The 13807-nt window shown below is 39.7% G+C and overlaps 1 protein-coding gene across 2 annotated transcripts in view; it reads left to right on the top strand.

Annotated features, from left to right (window-relative positions):
* Nucleotides 1-2788: 2788 nt before the first annotated feature.
* Nucleotides 2789-13807, top strand: part of CSTPP1 (centriolar satellite-associated tubulin polyglutamylase complex regulator 1) — a 186485-nt gene continuing 175466 nt past the window's right edge. For both annotated transcript variants that reach the window (XM_060157711.1, XM_060157710.1), the window contains exon 1: nucleotides 2789-2906. Coding sequence is in view for 1 of the 2 variants with exons in the window: in XM_060157710.1 (XP_060013693.1) it covers nucleotides 2861-2906 (46 nt within the window). In the remaining variant the exon portion in view is untranslated. The remainder of the gene's footprint in view (nucleotides 2907-13807) is intronic.

The raw sequence follows: 13807 nt of genomic DNA, 5'->3' as shown, positions 1-13807 counted from the left end.
TTAGAAATTATAATCTGATAAATTGGTGTCTCAGCATATCCTCTTTTGTGGGTATTTTTCCTGTTGTTTTGAGTTTGATGTTTCCATTCCTTATGCAGTAGTACTGTCGCCTCTCAAGCACTCTCTATGTTTTGACCAATTTCATAATACTTGCTTATTTTCAGGATTGTGGAGTTGATTTCTGATTTACTGGTCTATCTGGATGATTATTGTTTAGGTAAAAATTTCAGACGTATGTAATGATAATTTAAGAACCTGAAAAGCACATCTAAATTGAAGGCTGACATGTTTTCCTTTTCTTACATTCAACAGGGTCACAGAAATACACTTGACTTTAACAATTCTTGTGTATTTCCCCTTTTCTTAAGACCTGATGTTGTGTATGTTTCACTGAAAAACTTCCTTCACTACTGACCCGTTGCCAAATCTTATTTGTGTAATGTAGGGCAGAAGAGAAATCTAAAAGTAATGGCTCCTTCTTGGGAAAAACAAACACTATATGGAATGTCATCACTTCTGCTAAAAAATTTTTTAAAGATTTTTAAGCCACTCATTTATTGTTTGTTTGTCTTCAGGTTATAGCGCATGCCTATTATAGAAAAAATTTAACAATATGGAAAAGTATAAAGAAGAAAAATGTAAGCAGTAATTCCACCACCATTAAAAAGGCTACCTGCTATTTCTGTGCAACCCCAAATCTTCTTGAAGCCTTAGCTTAACGACCACCTGCCCTTTTCTAAGTCTTCCTCCTCAATAGACTGTTTAGGACATTGAGTGGAAAACTGACTTTAAATATAAGGGCCCTTAGGATTTTTATGGAAGGGATGGAGCTGTAGGAAAAACCTACAAATTGCTCCAGAGATGACATCTTGTTCTTATTTAGCTTTCTTTGAGTCATTAACAGTCGGGCGCCACTGGTGCTGAAACTTATCATTATTATAACCACAAATGGGTTAATCCCCAAACAAAGCTATATTCTTGGGGCTGGTTCCCAGCTCCACCACACAGACCCCAACAGCAGCACCCTCCGAGTCCCAGGATAATGCCCCACAAATAAGGGGATGTCAAATGTTCAGCCTGGACTCAAAATTCTCTTCTTTTGTCTGGGAGCTTCCAGTTGCTGGCAGGGCAGAGCAAAAAGAAAAATAAATAAATAAAACCCAAGCCAACAAACCCTAAAAAAAGAGGCTGTGTGGTTTAGCGGTCAGACCACTAGCCTGGAGGTTGAGATCGCTGAGATCCAGTTCCAGCTCTCCCACTGACTGGCTGGATGATGCTAGACAAGTCATTTTCCTGACATGTTCCTCGGTTTCCCTACTTAGAAAAGGGAGAAGTGCATTAGAAAGTTTTATGAGGACAAATGAAATGATCTGAGAATAGCTTCAGGTTGCTTGGCAATAAAATGAAATTGTAATCCTTAATAATTACCATCCTATTACTTTATTAATAATATAGTAAAAAGCCACAGGTGTGAAAGTTATGAAACTCCCATAACTCTCAAGGTGCATGGGGTAGGGGAGGGGGTGGGAGGCAAGGGTGGAGGTAGAAGGCAAATATTTTTTTATGATATGCAGGACTTCACATCAAATACCAAATTAGTTACCTTATTACCTCAAGATAATAAATGCTGCTCTGAGTTCGGCTCTGTCCCTTTATCCTTACCACATCCAAACTCAGAGTGACTCACCGGAGCCTAGAAATGAGACACATATACAATTTTAAGGGAAACAGAGAATTAGGAGGTTTGAAGCTTCTACTGGAGAAGGCTAAGAATAGACCACTCAGAACACAAAGAGAAGAACCTCCTCTTTCCTTTTTCTCCCAGTGTAGGTGGTCCACTGGTTTCCCAATCATTCCTTTGATAGAATGATTTTTGTTTTCTTTCTTTCCACAAAACCTCACCTCATGTGGGGGGAGAGCTAACTAAAAAAGTGAGGACAGAGTGACCTTTTCTACTATGTTTGAACTGTGACGAGTGGTACACACCACTAAGCCGTTGTTGGGCGTGGAGAGGTGCAAAAAGAGAAATATCCAGATATCTGGGAACTTGAAAACCAATGAACACTCTCCCCTCTTAAAGGAAAAGTGAGCAATTAGGGATATAAGGGAAAAAATCCAATAGGTGTCCTTGTTTGTGCATCCCATCCCCCCAAGAAGTGAAGTGTCTTTGTAAGAAAAAAAAAAAAAGAAAAGAAAAGACACTTGGGAAGGGTACCAAATAGTAAGGGATAGAAGTAGAAGGAGGGGCTATAAAGATAAAGAGGAATTTGAAAGGAAATGTCAATGAAGTCATAGAGAATTTAATGAGCACTTTCTGGATGCCCAGACTTGTCACAGGCAGAAAAGACACATCCCTGACCTCAAGAAGCAGCCAAGATATACGCACGTGAAAGCACTTTGTAGTAATTTAAGATGATAAATAATAAGGAGATAAAAATAGGTAATGGGATAGCAAATGTTTATGGGAATTTAGGGGTGGGAGCTATTATTGTGACTTAGGATAACAGTTGTATAATGCAGGAGTAGTTATGAAATTCAGAAATCGCGGGTATATGGAGGGCTGGCAATAATTTTTCGACACCGGGAAATATGATGGTTTCAAAGGAACTCTCCACCTCAAATTCCTCTAAAACCAACGCCTCAAGAAAGCGAGGCCAAAGAAACTATGACCGCCGCGAAGAGGCAGCTCCCGGAACTAGTGTGGCCAGCTTGGCGTTGCGATACGGAGACTGTTTGCGTGACACCCTCTCCGCCTCTAGCCTCTCCTCCCGCAGCGTGGGTGCCATGGCAACAGAGAGAGCCCTCGACCTGGCTTCCGGAAGCGGGAGAGCTGGAGCTCTGAAGCTACCCTGGTCAAAGGATGCTGAGTCCGGAACGCCTAGCCCTACCGGACTACGAATATCTGGGTAGGCGCTTCCTTCAGCTTCGGGGAAGGAAAGAAGTGCACACGAATTAGGCCAGGGTTTGGGGAGGAGGCCGGGTCGAGGTCCGAGTGGGAACGGGTAGGGTGGGCTAGGGAGGGGCGGGGTGGGGGCGGTCCAGGGCCTGAACTTGTAAGGCCCAGCGAGGAGGAAAACACCATCTGGAAGTAAAGAATGCTGAAGTATACCCGCTGGAGCTCAGACAGTGTGGATTGTGTCCTAAGTGGGCTAGGTTGGAGTTGAGAATTGAGGGGCCTTTGGGGGTATTACTGATATGCTGCCAGTGGAGTAACCTTGGAACCTTGAAGTGCCAAATCAGTCATTCTGTGAACAATCATTTAACCGTTATAGCGGCAACTAACATTTTTGAGCATTTCTTTTACATCAGACACTATGCTAAGCATTTTACGTGCATTCTTTATTGAATCTTCATAACAGCCCCAGGAGGAGACTGTGTTTTTCTTCCATTTTGCAGACAGCGAAACTGAGGCCGAAGAGGTGACTTGCACAAATAAGGCCACACAGCTATAAAATGGTAGGACTAGGATCAGAACCTAATTTGCCCACTCCTGAGCTTGAGCTCTTGGCCATTAAGGCTGTGGCTGTAATACTTTACACACACTGTAACACCTTCAGTGTGTAAGGCATTTACTGGATGAAAAAAGGATATATGTATGTTGTGTGTATGTATGTATATACATGTATATACATACATGTATGCACACGTTTTAAAAAATTAATAGACTTTATTTTTTAGAGCAATTTTAAGTTTACAGAAAATTGAGCAGATATTATAGAGTGTTCCCATATACTCCCTCTCTCTCTCACTCAGAGCTTCCCATTATTAACATGTGACATTAATACAGTACATTCATTACAATTGATGAACCAATATTGATACATTATTATTAACCAAAATCCACAGTTTACATTAGGGTTCACTCTTTGTGTTGTACAGTTTTATGGGTTTTGACACATGCATGATGTCATGTATCAACCATTATAGTATTATGCAGAATAGTGTCACTGCCCTGAAAATCCTCTGTGCTCTGTCTATTCATCCTTCCCTCGGTCCCCCAACCACTGGCAACAATTCATCTTTTTACTGTCTCTAAAGTTTTACATTTCCAGAATGTCACATAGTTGGAGTCATAGAGTACGTAACCTTTTCAGACTGGCTTTTTTCACTGAGCAACATGCGTTTAAGGTCCCTCCATGTCTTTTCCTGGCTTGATAGTTCATTTCTTTTTATCATTGAATAATATTCAATTGTATGGATGTACTATACACATTTTTTTTTTTTTTTTTTGCAGTACGCGGGCCTCTCACTGCTGTGGCCTCTCCCGTTGCGGGGCACAGGTTACGGACGCGCAGGCTCAGCAGCCATGGCTCATGGGCCCAGCCGCTCCGCGGCATGTGGGATCTTCCCGGACCGGGGCACAAACCCTTGTCCCCTGCGTTGGCAGGCGGACTCTCAACCACTGTGCCACCAGGGAAGCCCTATACACATTTTTTAATGAAAAACAATTCTAGTTTAAATTTTTGAATTAGTAATATGGAAACTAGATTAAAAAACATAAAGAAGTTTATAATGAAAAGTCTCTTCCAACCCCTTTTCCCCCATCTGCCAGTTTCCAACCATCCTCAGCCCCCCACTAGTAACCACTATTACTGGTTTCCTGTGTATCCTTCCAGAGTTTAGTTTATTAGGTATATAAGGGAGAATACACTTTTTTCATTCAATATATCTCAGAGTGATTTCTGTGTCAGTGAGAGCTTTCTCATTCTTTTAAAAAAATGTTTAGCTACATAGTATTTTAAATAATTTATTTGACCAATTCTCTGTTGGTACACATGTTGTTTTTAGCCTTTTGCTATTACTGAAAATACCCCACTGAATAACCTGTAATTTTGTGCCATTGCTAGTATATCTGCAAGGATAAATTCCACAAAGTGAAATTGGTGGGTCAGGGACCTATGCATTTTAAATATTGATAGATATTGCCAAATCGTCTTTCACAGGGGTTGTACCATTTTACACTGCACTAGCAATGTAAGAGTATGCCTATTTCCCCATAGTCTTTCCAACAAAGTATATCGAACTCGAACCATCAGATTTTTTCAACCTGTTAAGTGACAAATAGTCCCAGGGTAGATTTAATGTGCATTTCTTTTCTGAAGTTGAGCATCTTTTCACCAGGTTTAAGGGCTGTGTAGTTTTTGAAAGGTGTATATATATATATATATATATAGAGAGAGAGAGAGAGAGAGAGAGAGAGAGAGAGAGAGAGAGAGAGAGAGAGAGAGAGAGCATTGTTATATCACAGATAATTTTGCATCCAATGAATAAGAATGTCAATGTCTAACAATGCCTAGACTTTTGCTAAGGATTTTATGTATTTTATCTTATTTACTCAGTACTAATCTATGAAATATTTGAAAAGCCTAGTGTATTGTTCACTTCCTTGGATGTTTGCGTCAAAGTCTTAACATATTTAAATTATATGCCTCAAAGGCTTGACATATTTAATATACCGGTGCTTTGGTGAGTAGAAGTTGGTGGTCCCTCCAAAAGTGGCTTTTTACAGCCACTAATTCAGTGGCAATGTTGATAATAAATCTATAAACAGAATCAAGATTTCAGGTTGGTTGTAAAAGCTTCAGTTTCTAACCACTTATCTAATTATTGAACCCTGGATTATTGAACCTCCTTCAGGTTCTGTTGCATATTTAAGTGCCTTAACTCCCTGTCCCATTCACCATCTGGACGTTCATACTGCCCTAAGCAGGGTCATACTACTCATTGGCTTCCTCATGGCTCCTCAGACCATACAACTCTGCTGAAATGCATTTGTCTTTAGTTGAGAACATCCCTGCCCATTACAGTTTGGTCTCTTTTAGAGGCATGCTGTTGCTGTTTCGAAGCATTCACCCTCAATATAATGACCACTGAAAATCACCCCTTATAGATTAATTTAATAAAATATTTTCTGATTTGAAAATTTAAATACCTACAGAGGTTTTTTTTTTTTAACTTTTTAATTAATTATTTATTTATTTTTTGCGGTACGCAGGCCTCTCACTGTTGTGGCCTCTCCCGTTGCGGAGCACAGGCTCCGGACGCGCAGGCTCAGCGGCCATGGCTCACGGGCCCAGCTGCTCCACGGCATGTGGGATCTTCCCGGACCGGGGCACGAACCCGTGTCCCTTGCATCGGCAAGGCAGACTCTCAACCACTGCGCCACCAGGGAAGCCCCAGGGGTTATTTTTGGCTTGGCTTTTCTTCCTCCTCCTCTCCTTCTCCTCCTCCTTCTCCTTCTTTTTTTTTAAAACAAGTTATAAAGTCACATGTGTAGGCCTAGAGAAGAAAATACACATAGAAAAAAGAAAATTGCATAGATAGGAAAGCTCTAGGTTTTCAGTGCATCAGAAAAGTGAAAGCTCAATATCCCTTGGTAAGTGTGTCTGGAGACCTCTTTTTAGTATTATGGTATAAACGACAGGGATACCTATTCAGTGAATATCCATAGATTTTCCCTTCTGCCTGCTAGCCAGGGCTTATATTTGCCTTTTTGACTACTAGTGAAGAAAACAGTCTTTCATCCTGTTGGGTAAACTGATCCATTCCCTGCTGACTTTGTGGATTAGGAACCTGTAATCATGGCCTGGAATGGCTTAGGATCTTAAGATCATCATTACAGAACTGACTCCATGATGTTCATGCCTGCAGTCATCAGAATGGAGTGATAGGAACTATGTTAATGCCCAGGCGTGAATAGAGAGAGAGGAGAGTCTGGTAAGGAGATGAAATAAAAATAGAGCCCTTGAAAGGTTTCCACTTTATGAAAGCTACTTATTGGAAGCTTCTGCCAGAGGCTGAGGTGTGTCTGTGTATCTGGTTGGGTGTGGAGAGTTCTCTAGAGCTGAAGGGCAGCCTGTTCTGGTCCCAGGTTTGCAAAACACACTACCTACGTGCTGACCTGAGTGTAAGCATGAGGGTGTGAGGTTTATTATTTTACCCCACCTAAATTGGTGAGGTGCTTGCTTTCACTCACGCTTCAATTTGCCTCTTCTGTTTCTATGGGTACTGCTTATTCTCACTAAGACTGGTAGTGGATTGGCATAATAGATAACTCCAGGAAATCCGAGATGGTCTTTCTCCTTTGAGGGCTATAGTTTTAGAGGAATTACAATAAACTGGACAGTTATTTTTAAGCTATAGTTTTTGAGCACTTCATTTATGCTTAGCACTGTGCCTTAACTCATTTAATCTTCACAACCACCATACAGTTAGGTGTTATTATTAGTCCTATTTAGTAGTTATTAATATTGTCTCCTCATTTTACAAATAAGGAAACTGAGGCTTAGAAAGGCTAATTGATTTGTACAAAGTCACATAGGTGATGATACATAAAAGCAGGGATTCAAATCCAGGTTTATCGGATTCCACGCCTGTTTTTTCCTCTCTACCAAGAAGATAAAAATAAACAAACCAAAATATCTATTGCCTGTAAAGGGTAGTGATCCTTGCTTCCCTTTTAAAAATGGAGTTCTTAAACAGTTCATTAGTTGCAAATCAGTTTCCTGAACACAGGAATTGTATCTTTCTCATCATTGTATGTATATGTATGTATATGTATGTATCTCATCATTTTGTATGTATATACATTGTATGTATACCTTTCACAATCTAGACACTTTATACATACATGTGTGTTAAATTGAATATGAATAATCTGACCTTAGGGTCCCCCAAATGTGAGCAGCTAACAGCAATAACTAAGACTTATTAAGTACTTACTATGTACCAGGTAACATTTTATGTGCTTTATAAACATTAGTGCACACGAAGATAGTTTCAATTTTTATCTCCATTTCACATATGAGGAAACTACAGCACAAAGGTATTAAATAACTAGTTAGTGAGTCCTAGAGGCAGAATTCTAATCTAGCAGTCTGACTCCAGAGTCCACATTGTTAAACTCCATGCAATGAATACCTTGAGCAACTCCAACAATGAGGCTCCAACTATTGCATAGACCAGCTTATAATGGTTGCATGGATTCTGGAGTAAGTTCAGGTGACTCCAAGAGCTCAATTTAACATTTCTGCCAGGAGGGGGCATACTAGGAACCAGGATGGATCAGGGAATAGTAAAATTCCAGTTCCTTCTTGCCACTGGACTCATCTCTCAATTGCAGGCAATAAGGAAAATAACTTCTAAAAATAAACCATTTAGGAGAGTTTTAATGACAATAATCTATGTACTTTGTGTAGCTGTGTGACCTTGAAGAAGTTACTCAACCTCTCTGTGCCTTAGTTTCCTGATATGCAAAATGTACTTACCTCATACATGTAAGCTTTTAGAGCAATGCCTGGCTGCTACATTGTATCTGCATTGTAAAAAGAGGATACACAAAGATGAGTAAGATACCTTTCCTTCTAGAGCACCTGGGTAGGTGCTCAATAAATATTAGCTGCTATTATTACTCCTACATTTTAACAAAAATGTAATACATCTGTGGCAGCCATGAAATTGTGCCTCTCAGATCCCCTATTATGTGGAGGGGAGGGTAATTAACTCTGAACCCCAGCTCTCAATCCAACACCTTGTTCACATTGAGGTCACACTTCCCGCAGGCTGCTCCCAGCGGATGACTGGGTGGGGAAGACCCACTTTTATGAGAAGTGTGACTCCTCTGATGGTGACTTTGGCTTGAGGACTCCCACTGCACTGCAGTCTAATACTCTCACTCCCTCGCTCTTCTTTACAAGGGTCAACCCTGCATTGTGGTCTGTCAGCTCTCCCAGCTTCTTCCAGCTCCCTCCCCATTTTCCCTCATGGGCTTTTCAGTATATCTCTTGCATGTCTGATCCTGTCTTGTTGTCTGCTTCTCAGAGTACCTGGACTAAGACAGCATCCAACAGTAACTGATATAGTCCCTTCCAGTCATGAGGTTGATACAGTTTTTTCAAGCCTTGACAAAGGTTCTGACATATGATTCTTTCTATGTTGAAGATTATTAAGTGTTACTAATCTTATTTTTTTGCATTTGCTGATATCATAGCACATGATATTTACTTGTCTTACTGCCTGGCACAATTTCTTTTTTTGCTTTTGGATGAATCCTGATAAGCAAACTTATTTTTGTTTGAATATAATGAGTGAATCTTCCAAACCCAACCCTATGCTAGGAAACATTGCTATTTACAATAAGTCAACAGAAATACTGTTAGAACTTTAGAATGCTTGGGTTGTTGCAGAAAGAAAAAGAAATATTACAGATGTTACGCTGACTTCCTAAATCTTTGGAAACTAGGTTTAAAATATATAAAGCTGGTCACTTAAAAACAGTAATGAACGTGTTCACAAAACAATCTCCTTCCTTTCTTCTTCCCCCCTTCCCCTTCCTTTCTTTTCTTCCTAATTGTTCCTTTCTTTCTTTCTTCCTGAATACCTTCTCTATATAAAGCAAAGCATGAATACAAAGTGTTCCTCCCTACAGGAAACTTATGCCAAAGATGGGAGATGAGACATATTCATAAATGACTGTAACACAAAGTGACAGTGTTAATAAGTGCCAACAAAACTGGGAAATCGCCAAGACACCTGCATACATACAGTTCACTTGCTCTATAATGACACTTATTTCCCATCTCTGTAGTTGTAGCGCACGGGCTTAGTTTCTCTACGGCATGTGGGATCCTCCCGGACCAGGGCTCAAACCCGTGTCCCCTGCACTGGCAGGCGGATTCTTAACCACTGTGCCACCAGGGAAGCCCTAATAATGTTTTTGCTGGGGAGAGAAAAGAGCAAGTGAGTTCTAAGGCACGTTGTTTGTTGACCCTTACCCATCCCCATTTCTCCAAGGTAACTGATTGCAGGTGATGTCAGTGTTATTCTAGGGTTTAAATTCTAAGGTTCTGTAAATTGTTTACTTTGCTTATCATTTATATAGTCAAGTAATCTTAAAATCTTTCCTCCAAATGCTGTCCAAAAGTTGGGGATCTCTTTTATTTGTTATAAATACCACATTTGCTAAATGAGTAAATTTAGGAAGCTGAGTAGGTAATTAAAGTTTTAAAAACTAATAATAGTAGATGAGAAGAGACAAAATGAGCCATTAGCTTATCTCTAGTTCATTATCCTGTTTATAGCCTTCTTAGCACTTATCACAATTATCTTATTTATCTATCTGTATATTTTGTTACTGTTTCTTACTAGAATGTAAGCCATAAGGGCAGGCTTATTCTCTCAGTATCTCCAAAATCTAGCACGGTGCTTGGCCCAAGTTAAGTGTGCAATGTTAGACGAATAGTCTGCTTTAAGTAGCAAAATAATTTTTTTTTTCAAATGAGAGAAGGGACTCCAGTTCAACAAATAGTTATTGAATTCCTACTGTGTGAGAGACACTAAGCTTTTTTCTCCTTCTTCCATTGACCAAAAAAAAGGATGACTGATTAAAATCTTTCATCTGAATGCTGTTCCAAAGTTGGGGATCACTGTTATTTGCATAAATACCATGTTTGCTAAATGAGTAAATTTAATTTCATGGTTGACACATTTTCTTTGTTTCGGTTACACAACAGTAAGATTTAATTCATTTTTTTAAATGATATTTTATGAAGGAAGGAAATTTTATACAATTTGGGGGCATCTCCTTGAGATTCCATCTTCAGTTGGGCAGAGTAATATGCTTTAAGACTGGAATTACCCTTGTCAACTAATCCCTGGGTCCGCTGTGTTGGGATGCCCTTGCGCTACTTCCCTACGGGCCTTAGGAAATTGCTCATTCTATGATTGGAATTTCAAGTCAAAACACATTTATCTGAGCAGAATTTTAATGATTTATCAAAGACAGGAGGGATTTTCCCATACACATCTGAACTTACCAAATTACCGATCCCATTAGCTATGTTTTCTCTTAAGCACCTTTCTTTAAACAAAGTAATTACTGCTGAAATCATCCAATGTATTTTTCATAAAAGCTTGTGACTAAGTTTTGTTTGATTAGCAGGAACGCAGTAAAAGTAAATATTGTTTGAGAAGGCACTTTCAGAGCCCTTTCTTTTTCTTCATTGAATTAGCTTTTTAAAAGCACTGTTCTTTGGAGAGAGTAAGAGCCTTTTTCCAGCTGTCCTATTGTGTAGCTCAAGGTCTTGTTAATACTATTATCTGGCCCTGAGATTACAGGTAATTGTGGTAAAACACAAGCTTCAGTTTCTATAATCTAAGACAGAAATCTGTTTGCGCCCTGGCCTTCATATCAGGTGTTTGTTAAATTCAGACTTCTCTCACCTGGGATAGCCCACTGCCCCCCACAGTAAACAGAGGTATCTGGCAGGGATGGGGCTACATTAGAGCCATTGCCATTTTTTTTTTCTTTTTAAAGATCATGTGGCAGAACCCCTCCTGTGGCCAACTTACATACAACATGTGCACTAAATGGGAAAATTATATATTTTAAAATAAGCATGCTTGAAACAATAACACTTTTGAATGTGAAATGTACCAAAAGGCCGCATGTCTCTGGCTTTGCTTGTCAAATGGAGAGGCTGCCAGAACCACTCGGCTCCATGGTTCTCATGCCCTAAAGTCCTGCAAATTGACACGTAAGTAGGCAACACACAAAGAAGCTCAGCCCATGAGAAAGTGAGTTTGGGCGCTTGGGCTGCCTTCCTTTCTCTCTGTGTGGATTTCTTTCCAGCTTCGCTTCTTCTGTCCTATCTTAGTTTTTCAGAAAGGAGAGATTAAATGTGTCTGCTATTTCAGCATGTTAACTGCACAGGCAACATGAGGCTAGCACTCAGGCCACTGTTCAGCCTGTCATATGGAAGGAATTGCTTTTCAGGGGAGATTATAATTGTGTATGTAGCCACACAAATGCACATTCTGCCTGGAGGAAAATGCACAGAAGAGGAGGCCTTATGCTGCCACTCAGGTCTCTTTGTGGAGGGCTGCATAAGAAGCCCTTACATGGCATAGTCACCTCTTTTGGGCTTAATGAGTCATCTTTTTGTGTGATGCCTACTTCAAAAAAGGAGGAGGGCGGGGGGCGGGGGGAGAAGAAGAAGCACACTCTTGCCCAAGTGAGTTGCTTTTATTGGCCCTGCAGCTTTGTCTAACAGTTTTGTATATTCCTGATGACATCATTTATAATACTAGTGCACAGAGAGTAAACAAAAAATAATTTAGCTTTCAGGCATTTAGACAAAACTTAAATAGTGCAATTTAGAGAAATGATAATAAGCTTTATAAACAGTGAGCACATGAGCTTAAACAGCAAGCATGACCCCACTCTTTTTTGGAATGTGATGTGTTGAAAGATGGCTGTAGAGAAAACTAGAAGCTTGACACTTTTGAATTATGTGCAGTTCAGACTTGAGTCCATGGTCTAGTGTTAATCCCAAGCAGTATGTTCTAGTTAGTGGATAAAATACAAGCTACCATGTGAGTAAGTCATTAAGCCCCTTGAGTCCTAGCATTTTACCTATAAGAAAGGAAAAGGTAATATTACCACCTACTTCACAGGAATGTTAGAAGACTGAGAAGATAAAACATGTGGAGCTCTTTATAAGAAAGGTATTTTGTAAATAGAAAATAGCATTATTATTGTCCTTCATCAAATTTCCCCAACACATGGAGTTGATAAAAGCTACCTCATAGGGGGTTGAGAGGATGAATTAATATATGTCAAGTATCTTAAAGTAAACTATTTAATGAGACCTAAAATTGATAGTCTTTCTTGATAGTCTCTAGACCACCAAACCTGATATTTAAACACATGATTAACTTATAAAGTCTTATATGTGCCATCAGTCTTTTGCCTTGTCTTCAAGGATTGGCATGGTAGAGGATAGTGAATATACAGGTAGAAGAAAATAGGTTAGGTCTTCAGGAAGAATGGACCTTCCTTTTTTCTTTTCCAGATTATGCCTATGAATAGTCTTTGGAGTCTTGCTAATTTTTTTTAAATTAATTAATTTAATTTTGGCTGCATTGGGTCTTCGTTGCTGCACGTGGAAGCTTTCTCTAGTTGCGGTGATCGGGGGCTTCTCTTCATTGTGGGGCGTGGGCTTTTCATTGAGGTGGCTTCTCGTTGAGGAGCATGGGCTCTAGGCACGTGGACTTCAGTAGCTGTGGCGTGAGGGCTCAGTAATTGTGGCTCGTGGGCTCTAGAGTGCAGGCTCAGTAGTTGTGGCACACGGGCTTAGTTGCTCCGCGGCATGTGGGATCTTTCCGGACCAGGGCTCGAACCCATGTTCCCTGCATTGGCAGGCAGATTCTTAACCACTGCGCCACCAGGGAAGTCTGAGTCTTGCTAATTTTTGTTGCCATGTCTGGACATAGGTAGAGACTGTTTTGACCTTTGTTCTTCCAGTAAATATTTGGTTTTGATCTCATGTTTCTAAAGAAACAAACTCATAAGGAAAAGAAGTGATTGTTTTGTCTCACATTGTGAACTTTTCTTATCATATTTCTTAGTAGTTAAGAGAAAATAATTATTGTTGAAGGACCTGACATCGAGTTCCCTAACTGGAAAGTTCTTAAACTCAGCCAAGTAATAAAACCAGCTTTGGTTATTATCTTTAGAGGAGAAGGGAAATTATATTTTTTAATTGACAAAATTATCGCTAATATCTCTGCTTCCATTTTTGTTGGTATTTTCATAAGGTTTTAGGCAACAAAACCTGAGAAGACCCCCTCGTGTAATTTTCAAGTTTAAAATTTCATCTGTTGTTTCCAAGTATAGTAACACTTGGGTAACCTCACTTCCCAGATTTAATTTTCTATTAGATGACACTAAATGGGAAACACTATTTCATTTAAATTCTAACTCCTTAGCAGAGATTATTTCTCTTACATTTTTTTAAATACAGAGGTA

This window comes from Lagenorhynchus albirostris, chromosome 9 (assembly GCF_949774975.1).
Source record: "Lagenorhynchus albirostris chromosome 9, mLagAlb1.1, whole genome shotgun sequence".
Taxonomy (NCBI): Eukaryota; Metazoa; Chordata; class Mammalia; order Artiodactyla; family Delphinidae; genus Lagenorhynchus; species Lagenorhynchus albirostris.
This window is presented reverse-complemented; position numbering and strand designations above follow the sequence as displayed.